Raw genomic sequence first — 19702 nt, forward strand, 5'->3', positions numbered from 1 at the left:
GGGAAGGAAGGAAGGAAGGGAGGGTGGGAGGGAGGGGAGGGAGGAGGGAGGAGAGGGAAGGAAGGAAGGAAGGAAGGAAGGAAGGAAGGAAGGAAGGAAGGAAGGAAGGAAGGAAGGAAGGAAGGAAGGAAGGAAGGAAGGAAGGAAGGAGGTCACAGGATCTGTCTGATTTAGTTTACCCTGAATCTCCAGTCTACAGAGAGCTGTATTGCTTTCATTCTGCAGTCATAAACACTGCGGATCATCTAAAGGCATCAATCATGTGCCTGGAGACACGGATAGCTTTATATGTATTCACAAGCAAGACTCTCAGCGATTCCTCTGTAATGATGAGCTTCTGACTATCAGAATCATCAAGGTACTCTCATCATCCTCTTCATACAGATTATGGGATTGTATAACTTTTATTAATCATCAGCAGCTTCCATTCCCCCACTCTCACATAGGCTCATGTATCCATAGCCACTGATCAAATGATGTACTCTATAATTACAGAACATTTGATTGTTAGTTACTTATACGTGCCATTTAGCAGAGGTTTTTTATTCTTACAGTAGTGCGTGCATACATTTTTGTGTAGGTGGCCCCAGTGAGAATCGAACCTACAATCCTGATATTGGCATTGCCATGCAACTGAGCCACACACAATCACTTTACTGTATGTCAACATTCATCCAACTGTATCAGTGGATTAGGGTTTATTGCACACACACTGTAACAACCAGTGGATAGGAAAATACCATCTTGTCTCTGCTTCGCACACAAGCAATCCATTCTTTGGCCTGTTTTTTGGAGCACATTCTCAAAGGCGGTGGCGCGTCAGTAATTTGGTTATTTAAGCTTGAGGTAACTAATCTAAGGGGCCGATAGGGCTCTGGCTCCACTGGTTCTATTTACATGGCCCCAAAGAGATAGGATCAAGTGTTTAAAAAATTGTTGTTGGAGTATCTATTTTAACATTCCTACTCCTAATTTCGAACTACACCAGTAATTGTTTCTACCTGTTTCTTTTCGGTGCATCACAATCTTTTTTAAAGTATTTTTTTAAGGAGAACAGAATTCCGATCTCCTTAGGTATTTTTATTATTTTGATGACAGGATATGAGCAGAAGCAGGGAGACAAAGTAGAGGGAGCATGAGGCTAATGCGGGGATCGGTAGAGACTCTGAGATTGAAAATTGTATATCAGTCTCTATGTGACCAGTAGAGACTCTGAGCTAGAAAATGGTATATCATACACTGCAGTTGAGGAACAATGGGAAAGTAATTCTGCTTTTGAAAGTTGATACAATTTTAACCCCACTTTTGAGAAAATGGCCCTTGAATGTTTGGTACACCTACTGGAGAGCTCTTCTTTGTCTAAACCCAATCGGTATCGTTCACACGCCTTAGCCCCACCCATCTCTTTAAGGATTTACATATGAGGCCATGTGCTAAACAGAGTGAGTAGTTTAGTAAACAACCAAAGATTAAGACTAAAGTGGTAAAAGTAGTAGCCTACAATAAGGAAAAACTCCAGGTAAAGATACGAGTCTAGACCTTGGCCTATATCCTAATCTGACTTTGGTGCAAATCATGTTGTTCTTCACATTAACCTGTCTGGTAAACACACACTATATCAAGTAAATTGAAGTTTATTTGTCACATGCACAGGATACAGAAGGTGTAAATGGTACAGTGAAATGGTTACCTGCACAGTAGCACTATCAAAAACAGGAAGTGCCCAGATAAAAATATAGTATAAATATTGTATAATTATTAGATGAAGCTTACCTGACACACTTGTCTAAATTGATGGGTCATGTGAAGGATATGCTATATTACAACCTTAATTCGGTGACTAACATTTGGTGTGATATTTGCTGTAACTTGGGCCTACACTAGAAAATCAGACAGCCTGTTAAGTGAGGGTGGAGAGATGAAGTAGTATAGAGGACATTGTCAGAACAAGTTGTCTTCTATGTCAGGGGGACAGTCATACTGTACTCACTCCCTCTAAACTAGGCTCTCTAGGTATGGCTGTTAGCTTTTAGCCTGAAACTGGCTCACATCTGGGTAATTTCTAGACACAACATGTCAGTCTTTCTGGTGCAACGCCCCGCCCATGCCCTAGAGGAGTCGGTCAACAATGTCTGACTCTTATGTCACCTTTCACGCCTGATTTCCCTTGTTTTTTTTTCTCCTTCTTCTCCTTTGTTGTAGCCCGAACAACAATGCAGACATACTGTACAAAATAGACCACATTTTGGGGCATGTCTGGCAACTGAATATTTTCAAAAAAACGTACTATAAATCACCATTGTCTGAAGCTGTCATGTTTGGTAGCATGTTTTGGCAGCAGATTGTTGGTTCACTGAGGGACAGCTTTCCACTCAGTGGTCTCCAGAAGGAGTCAGGCTATGTCCCAGGCCAGGGAGAGGGGCATCTCTCTCTCACACACATACACACACACACACACACACACACACACACACACACACACACACACACACACACACACACACACACACACACACACACGCACACGAAATACAGATGTCTATCCAACACTCCAGTCTCTCACTGACAGAACTAGCTCTTGCACATTGAGTGTTCATCCTCATTTGTGTTTTGTCCTATGAGTGTGTGGTGGCATCGGTGCCTTCACTCCTGATGCACTTACAGCTTTTGTCTGTTAACTGGCCTGGGATAATCCTCCCTCTCTGTCCCCTCAGAGTGCTGTCCTAACTGGCTGAGTGACCCTGACACAGTCACTGAGATCATGTTGGCCCCTGCTCATTATTGTCTGGCGGCCAAGCACCCCGACAATGGCCGTGCAGTTTCCCCCTCTGTTACCAGATGGTCTGAGATGCTATGTGTCAGAGAAACCATGTGAGGTGGCCATGCCCCCCTCTATAATCAGCCCACAATTCTTTGCAAACCCAGTCGGTGATGCCTACTCATATCGATCCCTGTCCTCAAACCCGACTGAGGACATCCTCAGTGTAGAGCAACAGCCAGATCTGTGTGTATTATTGCCGTCTCTCTTGGCACCAGCCATGGATGCTGTAATAAAAGGAACTGTTATTACCTGACAGTATAATTTACCATCAGAGATTTACTAGAGTAATTTACACCGGTGTCTCTCTTTCTCTCTGTCTCTCTGGCGGTCAGTGTGAGTGAGGGACTGTGCTTATCGACTATCACGGAGGAGCAAAGCAATGCCTTTCTCACCACATCCATTCTACTGTTGTTTACCACGTACAGCACCTGCCCTAGAGCCACAAATAAACACAAGCCTTTTTTACACCAATTGAGATGCTCTGTTAACGTATCTACCTGACTGTTTCCATCAAAGCACACTGGTACACTATGAAACGTCTGCATAATGGATCTATTATGTAATGTACATCTGTACATCACAGGAGGTTGGTGGCACCTTAATTGGCGAGGACAGGAATGGTGTCAAATACATAAAACATATGGTTTGTGTTTGATGCCGCTCCATTCCAGCCATTATTATGAGCCGTCCTCTCCTCAGCAGCCTCCACTGCTGTACATCTCACACTTTTCAGTGAGTCACCCAGCAGATCCCAGAGCTGAGAAGACTGCTGGATTTAATTCATATGGTTCTTGATGTGTAACAGGGTGGCCAACCCTAGCTCTTGGTGAGCTTCTAGCTACGTGTAGTAGGTATGCAGGCATTTTCTCTAGCCCTGCTGAGTATGCAAGCTTAGTGGAACGTACTGCCCCTCGTCCCAGCCATTCCCTTGTGCTGTCTGAGAACCTCAGCCAGTCCCTCAGCCAGAAACATGAATGTCTGGGATATTTATCAACCTGTGTTTTTCTAGCTTTAATTTGACATGCTAATGATATGAGTCATAAATCACAGGTTGAGCCTTACATAACAGTAGCAATAATAGACTATTAATACTGAAGGACAGAATATCGCCACTGATAGGCTACTTTGAGAGAAATCAGCTGAAACGTGTACATTAAAGCCATTTGGGTAGACTGATAAATGAATAACCCATTCTGTCCATGAGGTTTACACTCTTCATTATTGTAGGCCTCAGTAGCCTAGCTCTGTCTGTTCGTGTTTGTATGAATTATACAGTAGGGTGTAAAATGATTGACACCCTTGATAATGATGAGTAATAATGACTCTATAAAATAAATTATTCAAATACTGAGCTATACTGTATGCACTTTTTTGTTGTTGAAATTATATTATTTTATACTAATACAATTGCTCAGAGAAAGAGATTTTGTTGAATATGTAATAATTTATGCCGATGACGTGGATGTCGATTAAAGCAGCACCTCTCTGATTCAGAGGGGTTGGGTTAAATGCGGAAGACACATTTTCAGTTGAATGTATTCAGTTGTACAACTGACTAGGTATCCCCCTTTCCCTTTGCTTTTCTTTACTATCCTATATAGCTAGCAGTCTAGTGATGTATGAATTATTCCTAGTGTGCCCTTGACAAAGTATAATTATTCCACACAATAAGATAACGATCAGGTGATAACGATCATACTTTATGTAAAAGCTTATGTCATGATATGAGACTTCAAAGTGTTGGAGAATAATGCTCTCAAAACTCCAATAGTCAAAGATGAAGGTTTAATTCTAATTCTAATTTGCATTTACTATGTTCCCTACACAAAGCTATTGTATAGTGTGGGTATCTACAAGATGAACGGCTTTGAATCAAGAATCATTTTGTCGGAATTGTTGTCTTGCTCTTTAGCGATGAGAGGGACTACAAAACAACTGTCATTTTAAATATTTTCAGAGATTAAATGGCACCAAGAAAACACCTAAACTAACCGGCTTATTTCCAAACAAAACACTTAATTTGATTTAGACCAGCCTCTTTTTACCCCGGTATCTTCAGTTCAAAACAGCAGGCTCTCTTTCCCATCACAACACTTGTCAGACTATTGTGTTGCAGCTTAGAACCACCGTCGAAAGGAAGGATTTTCATATAGCAAAGTTTTATGACTAAGTCGTTTTTCAAATCTCATCGCTGTCTCTTGTTTCAGGTGAAATACAAAAAGGACTTTGAGGATAGCAAAGGCAGAGGCTTCAGCATTGTATCTGACACACCAGAGCAACAGAGACTGAGGAAGACACAGGAGCAGATCAGTAATGTATGCTTCTGTGTGGTCACTTCCTCTATATCCTCTGGTCTCCATGGTTACCCCTCTTTCCCCTCCTTCCTCTTCCTGTCCTTGTTACCTCATCACACCCCTGACCTTAGTGTGGGTGTCCTGTTTGTACTGTTGTGGGGAGTCTGTCAATGTTACGTAATGTGGAGGAATGGAGGAGAGGAAAGTGTGTGTGAGAGAGAGAGAGAGAGAGAGAGAGAGAGAGAGAGAGAGAGAGAGAGAGAGAGAGAGAGAGAGAGAGAGAGAGAGAGAGAGAGAGAGAGAGAGAGAGAGAGAGAGAGAGAGAGAGAGAGAGAGAGAGAGAGAGAGAGAGAGAGAGAGAGAGAGAGAGAGAGAGAGAGAGAGAGAGAGAGAGAGAGAGAGAGAGAGAGAGAGAGAGAGAGAGAGAGAGAGAGAGAGAGAGAGAAGTGGAGCGTGAAAGCTGGACGAGTGTGTGAATCAGAGGGTGCATTTTGGTCACTGAGCGAAATCACGGGTTTGCACAACACACAAACATACACACTCAACATACAGTATGCTCCTTTCTCTCTCTTTCTTCTTATCTGGTCTTATCAACTCCTTATCTCTCTTCTGTATCACAGACTACATTGAAATAATACACGTACAGAATGTCTACCTTTTCATAATGACACCCACACATGCACACACTACAGAACTGGTAAGTGCACGAGGGGCCTTCACACGGCCAGCCTCAGTTTATGTAGATGACATATAACAGTTAAGCGGTGCCAGTGAACATCCCTGTCCCAACCCCTCGACTCAAGAGTATGCTGAGACCAAATGTGCCACCAAACGAATTCAACACTCCTATCAGGTGAGAAATCTACCTCGGGTGCATCTCAATAGTCTAATTTGGCTTCCTCTCCTCGTCTCGTTTCCCTTATCTGCTACATAAGACAGTGTGGGTGAATCCACATGGGGGATTCCTACTAGGGAGGTCCTGCTGTCAAGTGTTTTCAAATCAGTTCAAAGGAAAGGAGAAAAGGAAAGGACACTGCTTTAGACTGATGACATTGTCTCTTGTCTTGGGTCCCCATCAATACAACACACTAGGGGCTCTATTCAGTCCTTGGCGCTGAAGATCCGCTTCATAGCACGATTAACAATTAAAGGCAATGTTCCCACCATCGCTGAGACTTCACTCATGGTAAACGCTGCATATGTCAGGAATTACCTTTACATTTTAATGCAGGTCTTCCGCGATACTAAAGTGATACGGATTGAATCCAGCCCTTACTCTACTGTATGTTATGTGTCTAACTAATTCCACGGAGGGCCGAGTGTCTCCGGGTTTTCGCTCCTCCCTTGTACTATATTGATGAAATAAGGTCACTGATCAGTTAGGAACTCTCCTCACCTGGTTGACTAGGTCTTAACTGGACACACTGAAAGGAGAAACCAAAAACCAGCAGACACTCAGCCCTCCATGGAATGAGTTTGTCACCCCTGTTGTATGTGCTCTCACCATATCTGATTTTAGTGCCCGCAGGTCCTCCAGGGGGAGGATAGGGTTACGGGCGCCATCGTCCCAGATGTTCCACATTGACCCACTGCTGATCCAGGTAAGCGAGCCCCACTCACTGCCCAGGGCCAACTCGCCTGACCGTGTGATTGCATTATTCCGCTGTGTAAACCCACCCGGAGAGTATTACTGTGGATACATCTACCTCCTTCATTAACTAACACATCAGAGCACACGTGGAGGGCACTCTGAAACCAACGCTTGGTTCTGTTACCAGGAGGACACTGAAACCTATAGGAAATTCTTTGTTGTTCTGTTGTTTTTTACTCTAAAAAGTGCTATCAGATAGGAGCATATCAATGCTGCTAGTCTAATCCAAATACCAGTTTAATAAATATTTATTATACAACATCCATTAAATGCCTGTGTGTGTCATCTAGCACTTTTGGCAGGTTTTCAGGGCCTAAAACCAGCGTGCCAGAGCATGAGACATCTATCCTTCTGCTAATGCTACAATATCCTCAGGTTTAGCTGCTAATGCTAGTTAGTGGCTAATGCTACATTACCCTCAGGTTTAGCTGCTAAAGCTAGTTAGCAGCTAATGCTACAATATCATCAGGTTTAGCTGCTAAAGCTAGTTAGCAGCTAATGCTACAATATCCTTAGGTTTAGCTGCTAATGCTAGTTAGCAACTAATGCTACATTAGCCTCAGAACAACACGTACACGGTTGACTTGTATATGAATGCTATAGTACTGAGACAGGGTTGAATGCCTTCTGTTTCTGCATCATGGCTAGTATGACGCAAAGAATACAGAGCGGTGGCCCCCCAAAATACACATCCACTCCCCCACTTCTACCACACTGGCCCAGAATCCTCTGGTGTGGTTTTCAACCACATCTGGGTTGTTACGGGCTCTTTTGAGCTGCACCACGCCTACCAGTCTTACCCTGTTATCAAATCCCAAACAACATGGAAAAACATGCATGGGGTTATTTATACAAACAGTCTTCCCATATGCATCAGCAACTTCATCATACATACAGTTGAAGTCAGAAGTTTTATGAAGAGAATATATGCTGTGTAATATATGCATTTTCAGATCATATGTACTGTAGATTTTAATGTATGTGTTCTTGAAAAAGATATACAGTTGAAGTCGGAAGTTTACATACACTTAGCTTGGAGTCATTAAAACCACTCCACAAATTTCTTGTTAACAAACTATAGTTTTGGCAAGTCGATGAGGACATCTACTTTGTGCATAACACAAGTAATTTTTCAAACAATTGTTTACAGACAGATTATTTCACTTATAATTCACTGTATCACAATTCCAGTGGGTCAGAAGTTTACATACACTAAGTTGACTGTGCCTTTAACCAGCTTGGAAAATTCCAGAAAATGATGTCATGGCTTTAGAAGCTTCTGATAGGCTAATTGACATAATTTGAGTCAATTGGAGGTGTACCTGTGGATGTATTTCAAGGCCTACCTTCAAACTCAGTGCCTCTTTGTTTGACATCATGGTTAAATCAAAAGAAATCAGCCAAGACCTTTGAAAAAAACTGTAGACCTCCACAAGTCTGGTTCATCCTTGGGAACAATTTTCAAGCACCTGAAGGTACCACGTTCATCTGTACAAACAATAGTACACAAGTATAATCACCATGGGACCATGCAGCCGTCATACCGCTCAGGAAGGAGACGCGTTCTGTCTCCTAGAGATGAATGTACTTTGGTGCGAATAGTGCAAGTCAATCCCAGAACAACAGCAAAGAACCTTGTGAAGATGCTGGAGGAAACAGGTACAAAAGTATCTATATCCACAGTACAACAAGTCCTATATTGACATAAGATCGTACTTTTTGGAGAAATGTCCTCTGGTCTGATGAAACAAAAATAGAACTGTTTGGCCTTAACGACAATCGTTATGTTTGGAGGAAAAAGGGGGAGGCTTGCAAGCAAAAGAACACCATCTCAACTGTTAAGCAGCGGAGTGGCAGCATCATGTTTTCAGGGTGCTTTGCTGCAAGAGGGACTGGTGCACTTCACAAAATAGATGGCATCATGAGGATGGAATATTATGTGGATATATTGAAGGAACATCTCAAGACATCAGTCAGGAAGTTAAAGCTTGGTTGCAAATGGGTCTTCCAAATGGATAATGACCCCAAGCATACTTCCAATGTTGTGTCAAAATGGCTTAAGGACAACAAAGTCAAGGTATTGGAGTGGCTATCACAAAGCCCTGACCTCAATCCCATAGAAAATTTGTGGGCAGAACTGAAAAAGCGTGTGCGAGCAAGGAGGCTTACCAACCTGACTCAGTTACACCAGCTCTGTCAGGAGGAATGGGACAAAATTCACTCAACGTATTGTGGGAAGCTTGTGGAAGGTTACCTGAAAAGTTTGACCCAAGTTAAACATTTTAAAGGCAATGCTACCAAATACTAATTGAGTGTATGTAAACTTATGACCCACTGGGAATGTGATGAAAGATATAAAAGCTGAAAGAAATAATTATTTCTGCTATTATTCTGACATTTCACATTCTTAAAATAAAGTGGTGATCCTAACTGACCTAAGACAGACCTAAGAATTTTTACCTGATTAAATGTCAGGAATTGTGAAAAACTGAGTTTAAATGTATTTGACTAAAGTGTATGTACACTTCTGACTTCAACTGCACACGGACATGCAGTAGCTGTTTTGAATTATCCTTAATTTGAACATTACTGGATAGAAATCCCTTTTGTGTTGCGGTGATTATGGGACTCATTTTCCTTTTAATCTAACCAGAAAATACATTTTTATTTGGGATTTGTTGTTTATGTTAATGCTGTCCATAGGAGGGGTGCTAGTCCCACTCTAAAGGCTGTCCCATCCCTGTTTCCCCCCTCTGTGATCTCCATGGCCAATCTAAAGCATTCCTTAGCCCTTACTCTCCTGATACCCCCAGCCACTGTGTTGCACTGTGGCATTTAGAACTTGTGCCCCTTCTAAAAGAGTAGGATTACCTGTTATATTTTCTTATTTAACCTTTATTTAACTAGGCAAGTCAGTTAAGAACAAATTATTATTTACAATGACAGCCTAGGAACAGTGGATTAACAACAGATTTTTACCTTGTCAGCTCGGGGATTTGATCTAGCAACCTTCCGGTTACTAGTCCAACGCTCTAACCACTAGGCTACCTGCCACCCCACCTGTGTGAATACAGGATGAGTAAATTCTGAATAAATACATTTTAGCTATTGTCATGATCATGTTAAGAAACAAACATAAGGTGACTTACTGTAAATCAAGGATTTTAGTTTTCATAATGCATCCCCTGCTAACGGACCGAGGTAGTGGAGTTACAATCAGTACTTTATAAATAGTGCTGACTTGATGTGTCAAAAGCACAGGCTTTTGTGGCTCTGATGTAAAATGTGACTAAATGGAAAGTAGCGATAGTGTTCACACGAGGTGAAGTGCAGCAGTGACCACATGATTGGCCCTCAGGGATCTTTGTTTTGGATTTTTCTGCAAGCGATGTTGACAGAGCTTCAAAGGAGACAATGATGGGTCGAAAATGTTACATTTTATCTCTCGATTTTGGCAGTTTGGTTCCCCTTTGAAATGGTTGAGTGAACTTAGCGGCCAGATGGCTGCCCTATTAAGCCAGCATCTGACACCCTGCGAAAAAAACTAGTACAAATAATTTTGGCTCATGCCACCCTGTTCATGCTACTATATGGACGGGCCTGTTCATGCTACTGTATGGACGGGCCTGTTCATGCTACTGTATGGACGGGCCTGTTCATGCTACTGTATGGACGGGCCTGTTCATGCTACTGTATGGACGGGCCTGTTCATGCTACTGTATGGACGGGCCTGTTCATGCGACTGTATGGACGGGCCTGTTCATGCTACTGTATGGACGGGCCTGTTCATGCTACTGTATTGACGGGCCTGTTCATGCTACTGCATGGACGGGCCTGTTCATTCTACTGCATGGACGGGCCTGTTCATGCTACTGTATGGACGGGCGCACTATTCTTGCAGCCCAAACCTCACTCCACAATGTAAAGTCCAAACCAGAGGTTTTGTTTTCTTCCAAATACTTTGAGCATTTTAATTAAGCCTGCCTGGAGTGCCAGATGGTAGGGGGTTGCACATTTGGGACCATTCCATTGATTCCAGCTCAATCTGGCCAAGCTAAAGTGTTTAAAAGAAAACAAATACAGATTGAACCCAGTTCTCGTGCAACATCATTGTCTTCAAAAATGACCCTCTAAAGAGCAGTGCATATTGTGAACCACATTACTGAAGCCTCACTACCTCCAGCATATAATCTGCCATAGTGACCTGCAGTGCTATTTAGGCGAGAAGCCTAATGAATGACTTTCACAGTCAATGTGGTGCTCATCTATCTCGGGAATGTCGTGTGTCACAGGAGAACCCAACCAGAGACCTACAAGGCTTCTCCTCTCCAAACCTAAAGGACTGCTAAGATGTTATTTGCTCCATAGTACTACAATTCAATGAACTCGAATTGATTGACACTAATTGATGGTTGAATTGCTACAGTCCACACCCTTGGCTTCCCTGGGCCGTATGAATAACTCTGTCAGCGATGGAGAAGGGTTTAGGTCACTGACAGTACTCTCAACTGTAAATTATATTGATGAGCTGGCAATATCATCCCAGTTTACCTTTGCTGGTAGTCGTGGCAGAATTGTAAAAGTATGTTTCTATTAGATTAGACAGTGGCCAGGGATGACACATGGCTGTCAGTGATTATGTTTTCCACTGTAATAGCCTCGACTGTGTTCAGTACCCCAAAACATGCACATTTTTTGCTGTTTCCTAGACTCTAGACTGTACTGATTGCAGAGTAGAAGGGTGGGTGGACATGAGGTAATGAGGGTGATGACTGATTTCAGTCAGAAAAGCTTAACCCTTCACAGTATCCTATAAATTAACAATAAAACCCTCTTCCTGGGGGTTTATTATGAATCCCCATTAGTTCCTGCCAAGCAGCTACTCTTCCTGAGGTCCAAACACATTAAGGCACTTACATTACATATAAAACAGTACATCATATAACATTATTACACCATGACATGTTTAAAATACAAAATGTATAATACCACCACACAACAATTTTACTAATAGCCCTTGCATGCTCTACAAACAATATTAAATTGTTTTGTCCTTTTTGTGTCTTCAAAATCCCTAACAATTTTTTCCCCTAACACATTTACTCAGAAGTAAACACATTGGTTTCAGTTCCTCTCAGGTAAACCAGAGAAAGAGAAGTACTGTATAGCAAGCCTGAAATTCACATATTCATCTACACAGCGAAACAAGTATTATATAACTCAGGGGTGTCAAACATACGGCCCGCGGGTGGTTTGAGCTAAAAGGTGAGGGCTCTATTGTGTTGAGGCTGATAAAAGGTGAGGGCTCTGCTACCACAGCTCTGCTCAGTGCCTTTGAGATAAGAGCCAAGGCACATGACCGCATGCAGGAAGAATAGGGCCTTCTTTACCTGACTGCCCATGGACGACCTCTCTGCTAATAGGGAGTGCAGACATGTTGCTAGAGCTATTGACTGGCACACTGCGGTTCTACAGGATCTAGTTTTGAAACACAGGCATTCTTCAGATTAGAATGTCAATGTGTTATATTTATTTGCCATCTCTTTGACGTTTCTGTGTAATTTCAATGGATAGAAGCCAGGGCATTTCTTTGTCTTTTAGAGAACTGTAATTTACTGTATGCTGACAACTTTGCACCTGCAAGTGAATTTCCTCATATTCCATCTTGGCAGGATACATAATAACAACAAGTGCTGCTTGTTGCAACATGAGTCACTGGGCCAAATTGACTTTCCTCACTGTAGACTCACTGGTATCAAGATTTGGTTCCAAATGGGTCTGTCATCCAGTTAAAGCTATCTAGCTTTCTTTGTGCCAAACAAACCCAATGCTACCCTATTCCACTACATATAATAAGAGGAGAAAACCTCCCACAGGATTGGTGCCTAAAGCCCTACAGTGAGGGAAAAATGTGAGAGACAGAACAACAACAAAAAAATCCTGAAAAACGCATGTCAAAAATATTATAAATTAATTTGCATTTTAATGAGGGAAATACGTATTTGACCCCTCTGCAAAACATGACTTAGTACTTGGTGGCAAAACCCTTGTTGGCAATCAGAGGTCAGACGTTTCTTGTAGTTGGCCACCAGGTTTGCACACATCTCAGGAGGGATTTTGTCCCACTCCTCTTTGCAGATCTTCTCCAAGTCATTAAGGTTTCGAGGCTGACGTTTGACAACTCGAACCTTCAGCTCCCTCCACAGATTTTCTATGGGATTAAGGTCTGGAGACTGGCTAGGCCACTCCAGGACCTTAATGTGCTTCTTCTTGAGCCACTCCTTTGTTGCCTTGGCCGTGTGTTTTGGGTCATTGTCATGCTGGAATACCCATCCACGATCCATTTTCAATGCCCTGACTGAGGGAAGGATGTTCTCGCCCAAGATTTGATGGTACATGGCCCCGTCCATCGTCCCTTTGATGCGGTGAAGTTGTCCTGTCCCTTAGCAGAAAAACACCCCCAAAGCATAATGTTTCCACCTCCATGTTTGACGGTGGGGATGATGTTCTTGGGGTCATAGGCAGCATTCCTCCTCCTCCAAACACGGCGAGTTGAGTTGATGCCAAAGAGCTCCATTTTGGTCTCATCTGACCACAACACTTTCACCCAGTTGTCCTCTGAATCATTCAGATGTTCATTGGCAAACTTCAGACGGGCATGTATATGTGCTTTCTTGAGCAGGGGGACCTTGCGGGCGCTGCAGGATTTCAGTCCTTCACGGCGTAGTGTGTTACCAATTGTTTTCTTGGTGACTATGGTCCCAGCTGCCTTGAGATCATTGACAAGATCCTCCCGTGTAGTTCTGGGCTGATTCCTCACCGTTCTCATGATCATTGCAACTCCACGAGGTGAGATCTTGCATGGAGCCCCAGGCCGAGGGAGATTGACAGTTCTTTTGTGTTTCTTCCATTTGCCAATAATCGCACCAACTGTTGTCACCTTCTCACCAAGCTGCTTGGCGATGGTCTTGTAGCCCATTCCAGTCTTGTGTAGGTCTACAATCTTGTCCCTGACATCCTTGGAGAGCTCTTTGGTCTTGGCCATGGTGGAGAGTTTGGAATCTGATTGATTGATTGCTTCTGTGGACAGGTGTCTTTTATACAGGTAACAAGCTGAGATTAGGAGCACTCCCTTTAAGAGCACTCCCTTCACCTCGTTACCTGTATAGAAGACACCTGGGAGCCAGAAATCTTTCTGATTGAGAGGGGGTCAAATACTTATTTCCCTCATTAAAATGCAAATCAATTTATAACATTTTTGACATGCGTTTTTCAGGATTGTTTTGTTGTTATTCTGTCTCTCACTGTTCAAATAAACCTACCATTAAAATTATAGACTGATAATTTCTTTGTCAGTGGGCAAACATACAAAATCAGCAGGGGATCAAATACTTTTTCCCCCTCACTGTATATTTAGGGGTCAATTATGGTAATAGTCAGGTCTAAATTAGGGATATTGAATGTTAATGCAAATTAATTGTGTCCTGCATCCAATCAGCTTGTTTGGAGACTGAGTGGGAGGATGGGAGTGTAAAGCGCTCTGGTAATATTATTCTCATGCCAACTCCTCCATATCTGCTTTATTGGCCTCAACTTTGCACTCCCCTCCACTGATCTCTTCATTCTGTCATGGTTACCCTTAAGGTCAGGCCAGTGAAGGTTTTTTGTAAGGTTGAAGGTTAAGGAGGGTGTTTCCTTTTTGGACTTGCACTTGTTATCTCAAATAACTAAAATACTTTGGTTATTAGAGGACATGTCTGGATTGGGACATTCCATTCAGTGTGCGACACCTTTCCTGAACCTCCTCACCCTCCCACCCTTAAGACTGGCCCTCTGATTCACATGTACGGCATCACCATTGATAACGCCCTAAGTGGGGTCTAAATCGGGAAAGCGGTGATGATAAGGAGTACCCAACATAGAGTCGAGAGGGAGAGTTGAGCCAGAAAACGAAATCCTTGCAGAACAGCGTTTTGACTCTTAGGCTGGCCACATTTACATTACCTGCCTCAAAACCATCTATTTTGTGTGTTTTACTGTTTTCTTTACCCAGAAGTCACCTAGATGGAAGAAACGTCAGAGGAAACAGGCAGCTTGATGGAAGAAACGTCGGAAAAAGCTCTCACCTCGATGGAAGGAAAATTGGAGGAAACAGTCACCTTGATGGAAGAAACGGTCACCTTGATGGATGGAACGTTGGAGGAAATGGTCACCTTGATGGATGAAACGTCGGAGGAAACGGTCACCTTGATGGAAGAAACGGTCACCTTGATGGATGGAACGTCAGAAGAAACGGTCACCTTGATGGATGGAACGTCAGAGGAAACGGTCACCTTGATGGCGGGAACGTCAGAAGAAACGGTCACCTTGATGGATGGAACATCGGAGGAAATGGTCACCTTGATGGAAGGAACGTCGGAGGAAACCGTGTCGGGAGAAGCAGTGGTGGGCAAGCGTGCTACAGGACGAGTCACCTGGATGGAAGAACCATCGGAGGAAACGGTGCTGGGAGAAGCAGCGGTGGACGAGCATGGCACAGAAGGGGCAGTCGAGGTGAGAATGCCAGTTGGCATTGCCCTGGCCTGTGTCTTTCTGATGACCTTGGCACAGACTGGCACGCTTTTCTAAAGCTGCGGGGGGATTTATACCTACTGTAGCTATGTGCTTTGTTCTCCTATCAGGCCTTGACTGCTAAGCCCGTCTTGCGCAGACCCAGTGTGCATGTCGCCAGGAGGTGCAGTGTTCTAGCAAGTGACGTAAGTAGGATTCATCCTCTGTGTTCTCTAATACAGCCTGTTGTAATTGTGCGAAGTTGTGGCAGGATTCACTGCAGTGTCCAGTAATGGGTGATAGCCACCTGTAAAGGATTTGGAGGAAAGCCCTTGAGGGATTTAGTCATGCCTACACCACAGCACCACAGATGAAGAGGCTTGTTGGCCAATCTGGGGATAATTAATCTGGACTGAAATGAGAGGGTGGACCCTTTTTTGTGCTCAACACCCCTAGGAGATAGAGATTACTATGGAAGCTAAACTCAAAGAGAGTTGAGTCTGGCGTCTGAAGGTGTCCTAAAATAGTACTTCTATTACTAGACAGGAAAGGCACATGGGAACCAAACAAGCCTAGAAATGTATAGATTAGATCAGAACTCCCTCCCTCTGCTCCAACTCAGAAGATAACTTTACTTTTGAGTAACCATGGTGATACGATCCCTCAAATGAAATTAGTTCTTTATGGCTTTCAAAAGGAGGGAAGTACAGTTTGTGCTGCCTGCCCATTAGATAAGAAGCCATATCTAGTAAAGAAGAACGTAGCAACTATTTTGGATTTCAGCTGCTTATCATTCAGAAGCCCCCGCCCCCTCATTTTTCCTTTGGTCATATGGAGAAAAAAAGTGAGGGCGGGATGACTGGTTAGAGAGGTTTGCGATTGGCCATTTGAATGTTTCCTTGTTGTCCGTCAACATAATAAACTAATTATTTTGCACCATGAAGCTGCATAATTACTTATTAACCATCTGTGATGTAGAATAATTCCGACATGTCTCAAAGTGCTCTTTAATTATGACACCCACCACTTAGTGGAGATAAAACTTTTAGCAACTGCTGGCCATACAATTTCACACGAGCGGAGAAGCACTCTGGCTATTTGAATACTTTTGGCAGGAAAAATAAATTGTTGAAACATGATTACAGGACATAAATAATTAACATTCTGACACTACAGTATATTACTTCCGCGTAGTTTTATTATATTTCGTGTTCTCTTTTCCTCTCTCTTCAGTGTCTGAGTCCCCTAGTTGAATAAATGGAAAGACCATCTCTATTCCCCCCTGTTCTGGAGATGCAGATTTTTTTTGCCTGACTTTTTTCTGGTGAAATGTAGAAGGTCAAATATATGCCCCCATTGTAATGCCATGCTAGTGGTTGGTACAGTGTCCAAATGGAAAAGCATTGATAAGCAGTATCAGCCAGAGGAACAATTGTCTAGCTGAGCTTTTGTCTGCTTCATGCTGTAGCTACAATAGACACTGTAACACAACCGGTACAGTCAGACAACGTGCCAAGCAGACCCATACACTTAAGTTACTGTATTCATTAGTAATGAGCTCTTAGTGCACGGCCACCCATATAAAGTGCCTTATTAGTTTATTAGCTTCCAACTGGCTCATTCATCCACTCTCCTCTCCCTTGTAACTATTCCCCAGGTCGTTGCTGTAAATGAGAATGTGTTATCAGTCAATTTACCTGGTAAAATAAATGTGTCATTACCTAATTACTGTAGCTTGCAATAAGCTTATTTTCAACCATTATGAGGCCCAACATATCAGCTGTCATCCTACAGGTTTTAACCCTTTGCAGACTGTAACTATGTGCTTTGACTCCTGTCAGGCCTCGGCTGCTAAGCCCGTCTTGCCCGAACCCGGTTTTGCCAGGAGATGCAGTGTTCTGGCAAGTGACGTAAGTAGGATTCATCCTCTTTGTTCTTTAATACAGCCTGTTGTTTTTGTGGGAGGATGTGGCAGGATTGGCTCAGTGTCCAGTAATGGGGTGTAGCCACCTGTAAAGGTTTTGGAGGAAAAGCAGCCTGTGTAGATAGCGATATGCTGAAAATGGTATGCTTTGTATCGACCTGTATTTTACTGTTTGTCATGACCATGTTATTAAAATAATAAAGTTGTCCTTCAAATATTGTGGGTGGTGGTGGGCCTAAGAAAGACAAAAGAACAAACATAACCCTGCTACCTGCTACCCTGTAGGTGAAGTACAAGGAGGGTTATGAGAAATCCAAGGCCCAGAACCTCTTCATCCCCGATGTAGAGTTTCAGCATTCCAAGAACATCAACGCTTTCATCTCTGAGGTGAGTTGTGTGTTGCTGACGTCATTCTCTGTCTCTCTCGCTCTCCCCTATCTCGCTCTCTCTCTCCCTCTCCCCTGTCCTTGGCACCTTGGCAAACCACAGAGACACAACACATTCCTCAGCTCTGAGCTTTGTCATTCCAGTCACAGTGTCTGTCAGCCCTGTGATAGAAAGGTACTGTTTTGGTGCTCTGCTTGTGGATAGACTGTCCTGTCGATTGTCAACAGGCCCTAGTTGCACTTTTAAAGTGCATTCCGCTCCTGTCAACACACACATTCATAACACACATATACGCACCTACACACATACATTATGCACGTAAGCAGACAAACAAGACGAACAGTTGACTGAATAAAACTCACATCAATATTCAACACAGATGCTTCACCTGAAGCTCTCACAAGCTTAATAGATTCAGATAATGTGACCTTTCACTGTGAAAAAGGCTTGGCTGGTCTTTTAAGTCTTTTAAACATGTGTGTCGATAGAAGCAAAGTTTTTTTTTTAACATATGGCCCAACATCCTAAAAGCATAAAAACAGTAGTGCATCCTTTCCTCTGGTTATTTCCTTATCATTTTAAGTCGTTTTTCTCATAAGCACTTTGTCATTTTAGACTATCTTCATAAACTATGACACAGGTATGTTTTGTGTTTGTGCATTTGTCTTAGCATGGATGCTAGTAGGGATTATTTGTATTGTCTTTCCATCTCTGTTATGTTTTAGACCAAGTACAAGGAGGAAGGAAAGTTGGAAACAGCCATGTCTCTCTACTCAGTGCTTCCAGAAACAATGGCGACCCAACACGCCAGAGAGGCCTCCGAGCTACAGAGTGAGGTAGTGACATCACGCCAAACCTCCTTGTTATTTCAGCCTCTCTGACTTAGCTACACAAGAAGCGTTATAGAGTGTAATTGCTTGGCTGCATATGTCCAGCCTGATCATCTTGAGCTTGAAGTCACCCTTCACAGTAATTCTGAAACGGTTGTTATTGTAAAAGATAATGTGTGCTCGAAGACTTACCTGGCTTAAGGTTGAATACGTTCAGTCGATAAATATGTTAAATGCCACTGAAACACTTTGGCATCAGATAAATAACAAGGATTACAGGAGATATTAATACAATACTAACTTGGTCTTTTTCCAGATCAAGTACAAAGGGAATGTGAAGACGGAGATATCCACTTCCCTCTACTCACTGCTCCCGGAGACCCTTGAGACTCAGTTTGCGAAGGAGCATTCGGACATACTGAGTGAGGTGAGAGCTTTTCCCACTTCTGACACCATTTGGTAAAATTGAGAATGAACGACATTCAAATCGGATATCATCCACTTGAGTGGCTGACGCATCAACCACAGTGGCAAGAACATGTATTCACTTAGCACTGGTCTCACAATATGCCTAGGAATGGCAGCGTTTTTGGAATGTGCTTGTTTCTTTTCCAGAGCAAGTACAGAGAGGAGGGGAAAAGGGAGATCTCCAGCAGCCTGTACTCCCTGCTTCCAGACACCGCTGAGATGCAGCTCTCTAAAACAGTGAAAGAGTTCCAGAGTGAGGTAATACCACCCTCCTCTTCCTCCGCTTCCTCTTCTCATCATGAGGAGGAAAGATTTAACGACCGTACGGTAGCTTTAGTGTTACGCACATGGGGTCACTGTATTAACATTCTTTAATATTCTCCCTTTACTGATTGGCCAACCCGAGATGGCCAGTGGCGAAGACTTCCGGGTACCTAGCCTCCATGGTCTGATGGGCAATGAACTGAGTCTACTTCCCAGTCAGACTATGTTAGCTACCGCTCAAATCCCATGACCCCAGGCATGATCAATATACCACTGTCAGTATTAAACACAGCCTAGAGTGGTGTGACCAGAATACAATGAGTCAAGCAGTAAAAAGCAACTGACACTATTTCTCTTGTGTTGCAGAACAAGTACAGGGAGGCAGGGAAGAGAAGGCTGTCTACCTCCATGTATTCCCTGCTACCAGAGACCATGGAGATTCAACACGCCAAAGAGGCTTCTCTGCTACAGAGTGAGGTATTCTAACTTCAGTCCACTTCACTTCATTGGCCT

The 19702-nt window shown here is 43.1% G+C and overlaps 2 protein-coding genes across 4 annotated transcripts in view; both read left to right on the plus strand.

Moving 5' to 3' along the window:
* Nucleotides 1–5751, plus strand: part of LOC145850282 (uncharacterized) — a 42386-nt gene extending 36635 nt beyond the window's left edge. Inside the window, exon 4 of the mRNA XM_082970753.1 lies at nucleotides 5029–5751. Coding sequence (XP_082826879.1) covers nucleotides 5029–5745 — 717 coding nt within the window. The 3' untranslated portion in view covers nucleotides 5746–5751. The remainder of the gene's footprint in view (nucleotides 1–5028) is intronic.
* An 862-nt stretch (nucleotides 5752–6613) lies between these two features.
* The window catches only part of LOC106590420 (uncharacterized), a 63669-nt gene continuing 50580 nt past the window's right edge, over nucleotides 6614–19702 (plus strand). For all 3 annotated transcript variants that reach the window (XM_045710534.2, XM_045710538.2, XM_045710536.2), the window contains exons 1-9: nucleotides 6614–6716; nucleotides 14820–15319; nucleotides 15448–15522; nucleotides 17158–17226; nucleotides 17526–17627; nucleotides 18353–18463; nucleotides 18774–18884; nucleotides 19073–19183; nucleotides 19556–19666. In XM_045710534.2, the coding sequence (XP_045566490.1) occupies nucleotides 14831–15319; nucleotides 15448–15522; nucleotides 17158–17226; nucleotides 17526–17627; nucleotides 18353–18463; nucleotides 18774–18884; nucleotides 19073–19183; nucleotides 19556–19666 (1179 nt within the window). In that variant the 5' untranslated portion in view covers nucleotides 6614–6716; nucleotides 14820–14830. The remainder of the gene's footprint in view (nucleotides 6717–14819; nucleotides 15320–15447; nucleotides 15523–17157; nucleotides 17227–17525; nucleotides 17628–18352; nucleotides 18464–18773; nucleotides 18885–19072; nucleotides 19184–19555; nucleotides 19667–19702) is intronic.

The sequence above is a fragment of the Salmo salar genome, chromosome 29, assembly GCF_965601325.2.
Source record: "Salmo salar chromosome 29, fSalSal1, whole genome shotgun sequence".
Classification (NCBI taxonomy): Eukaryota; Metazoa; Chordata; class Actinopteri; order Salmoniformes; family Salmonidae; genus Salmo; species Salmo salar.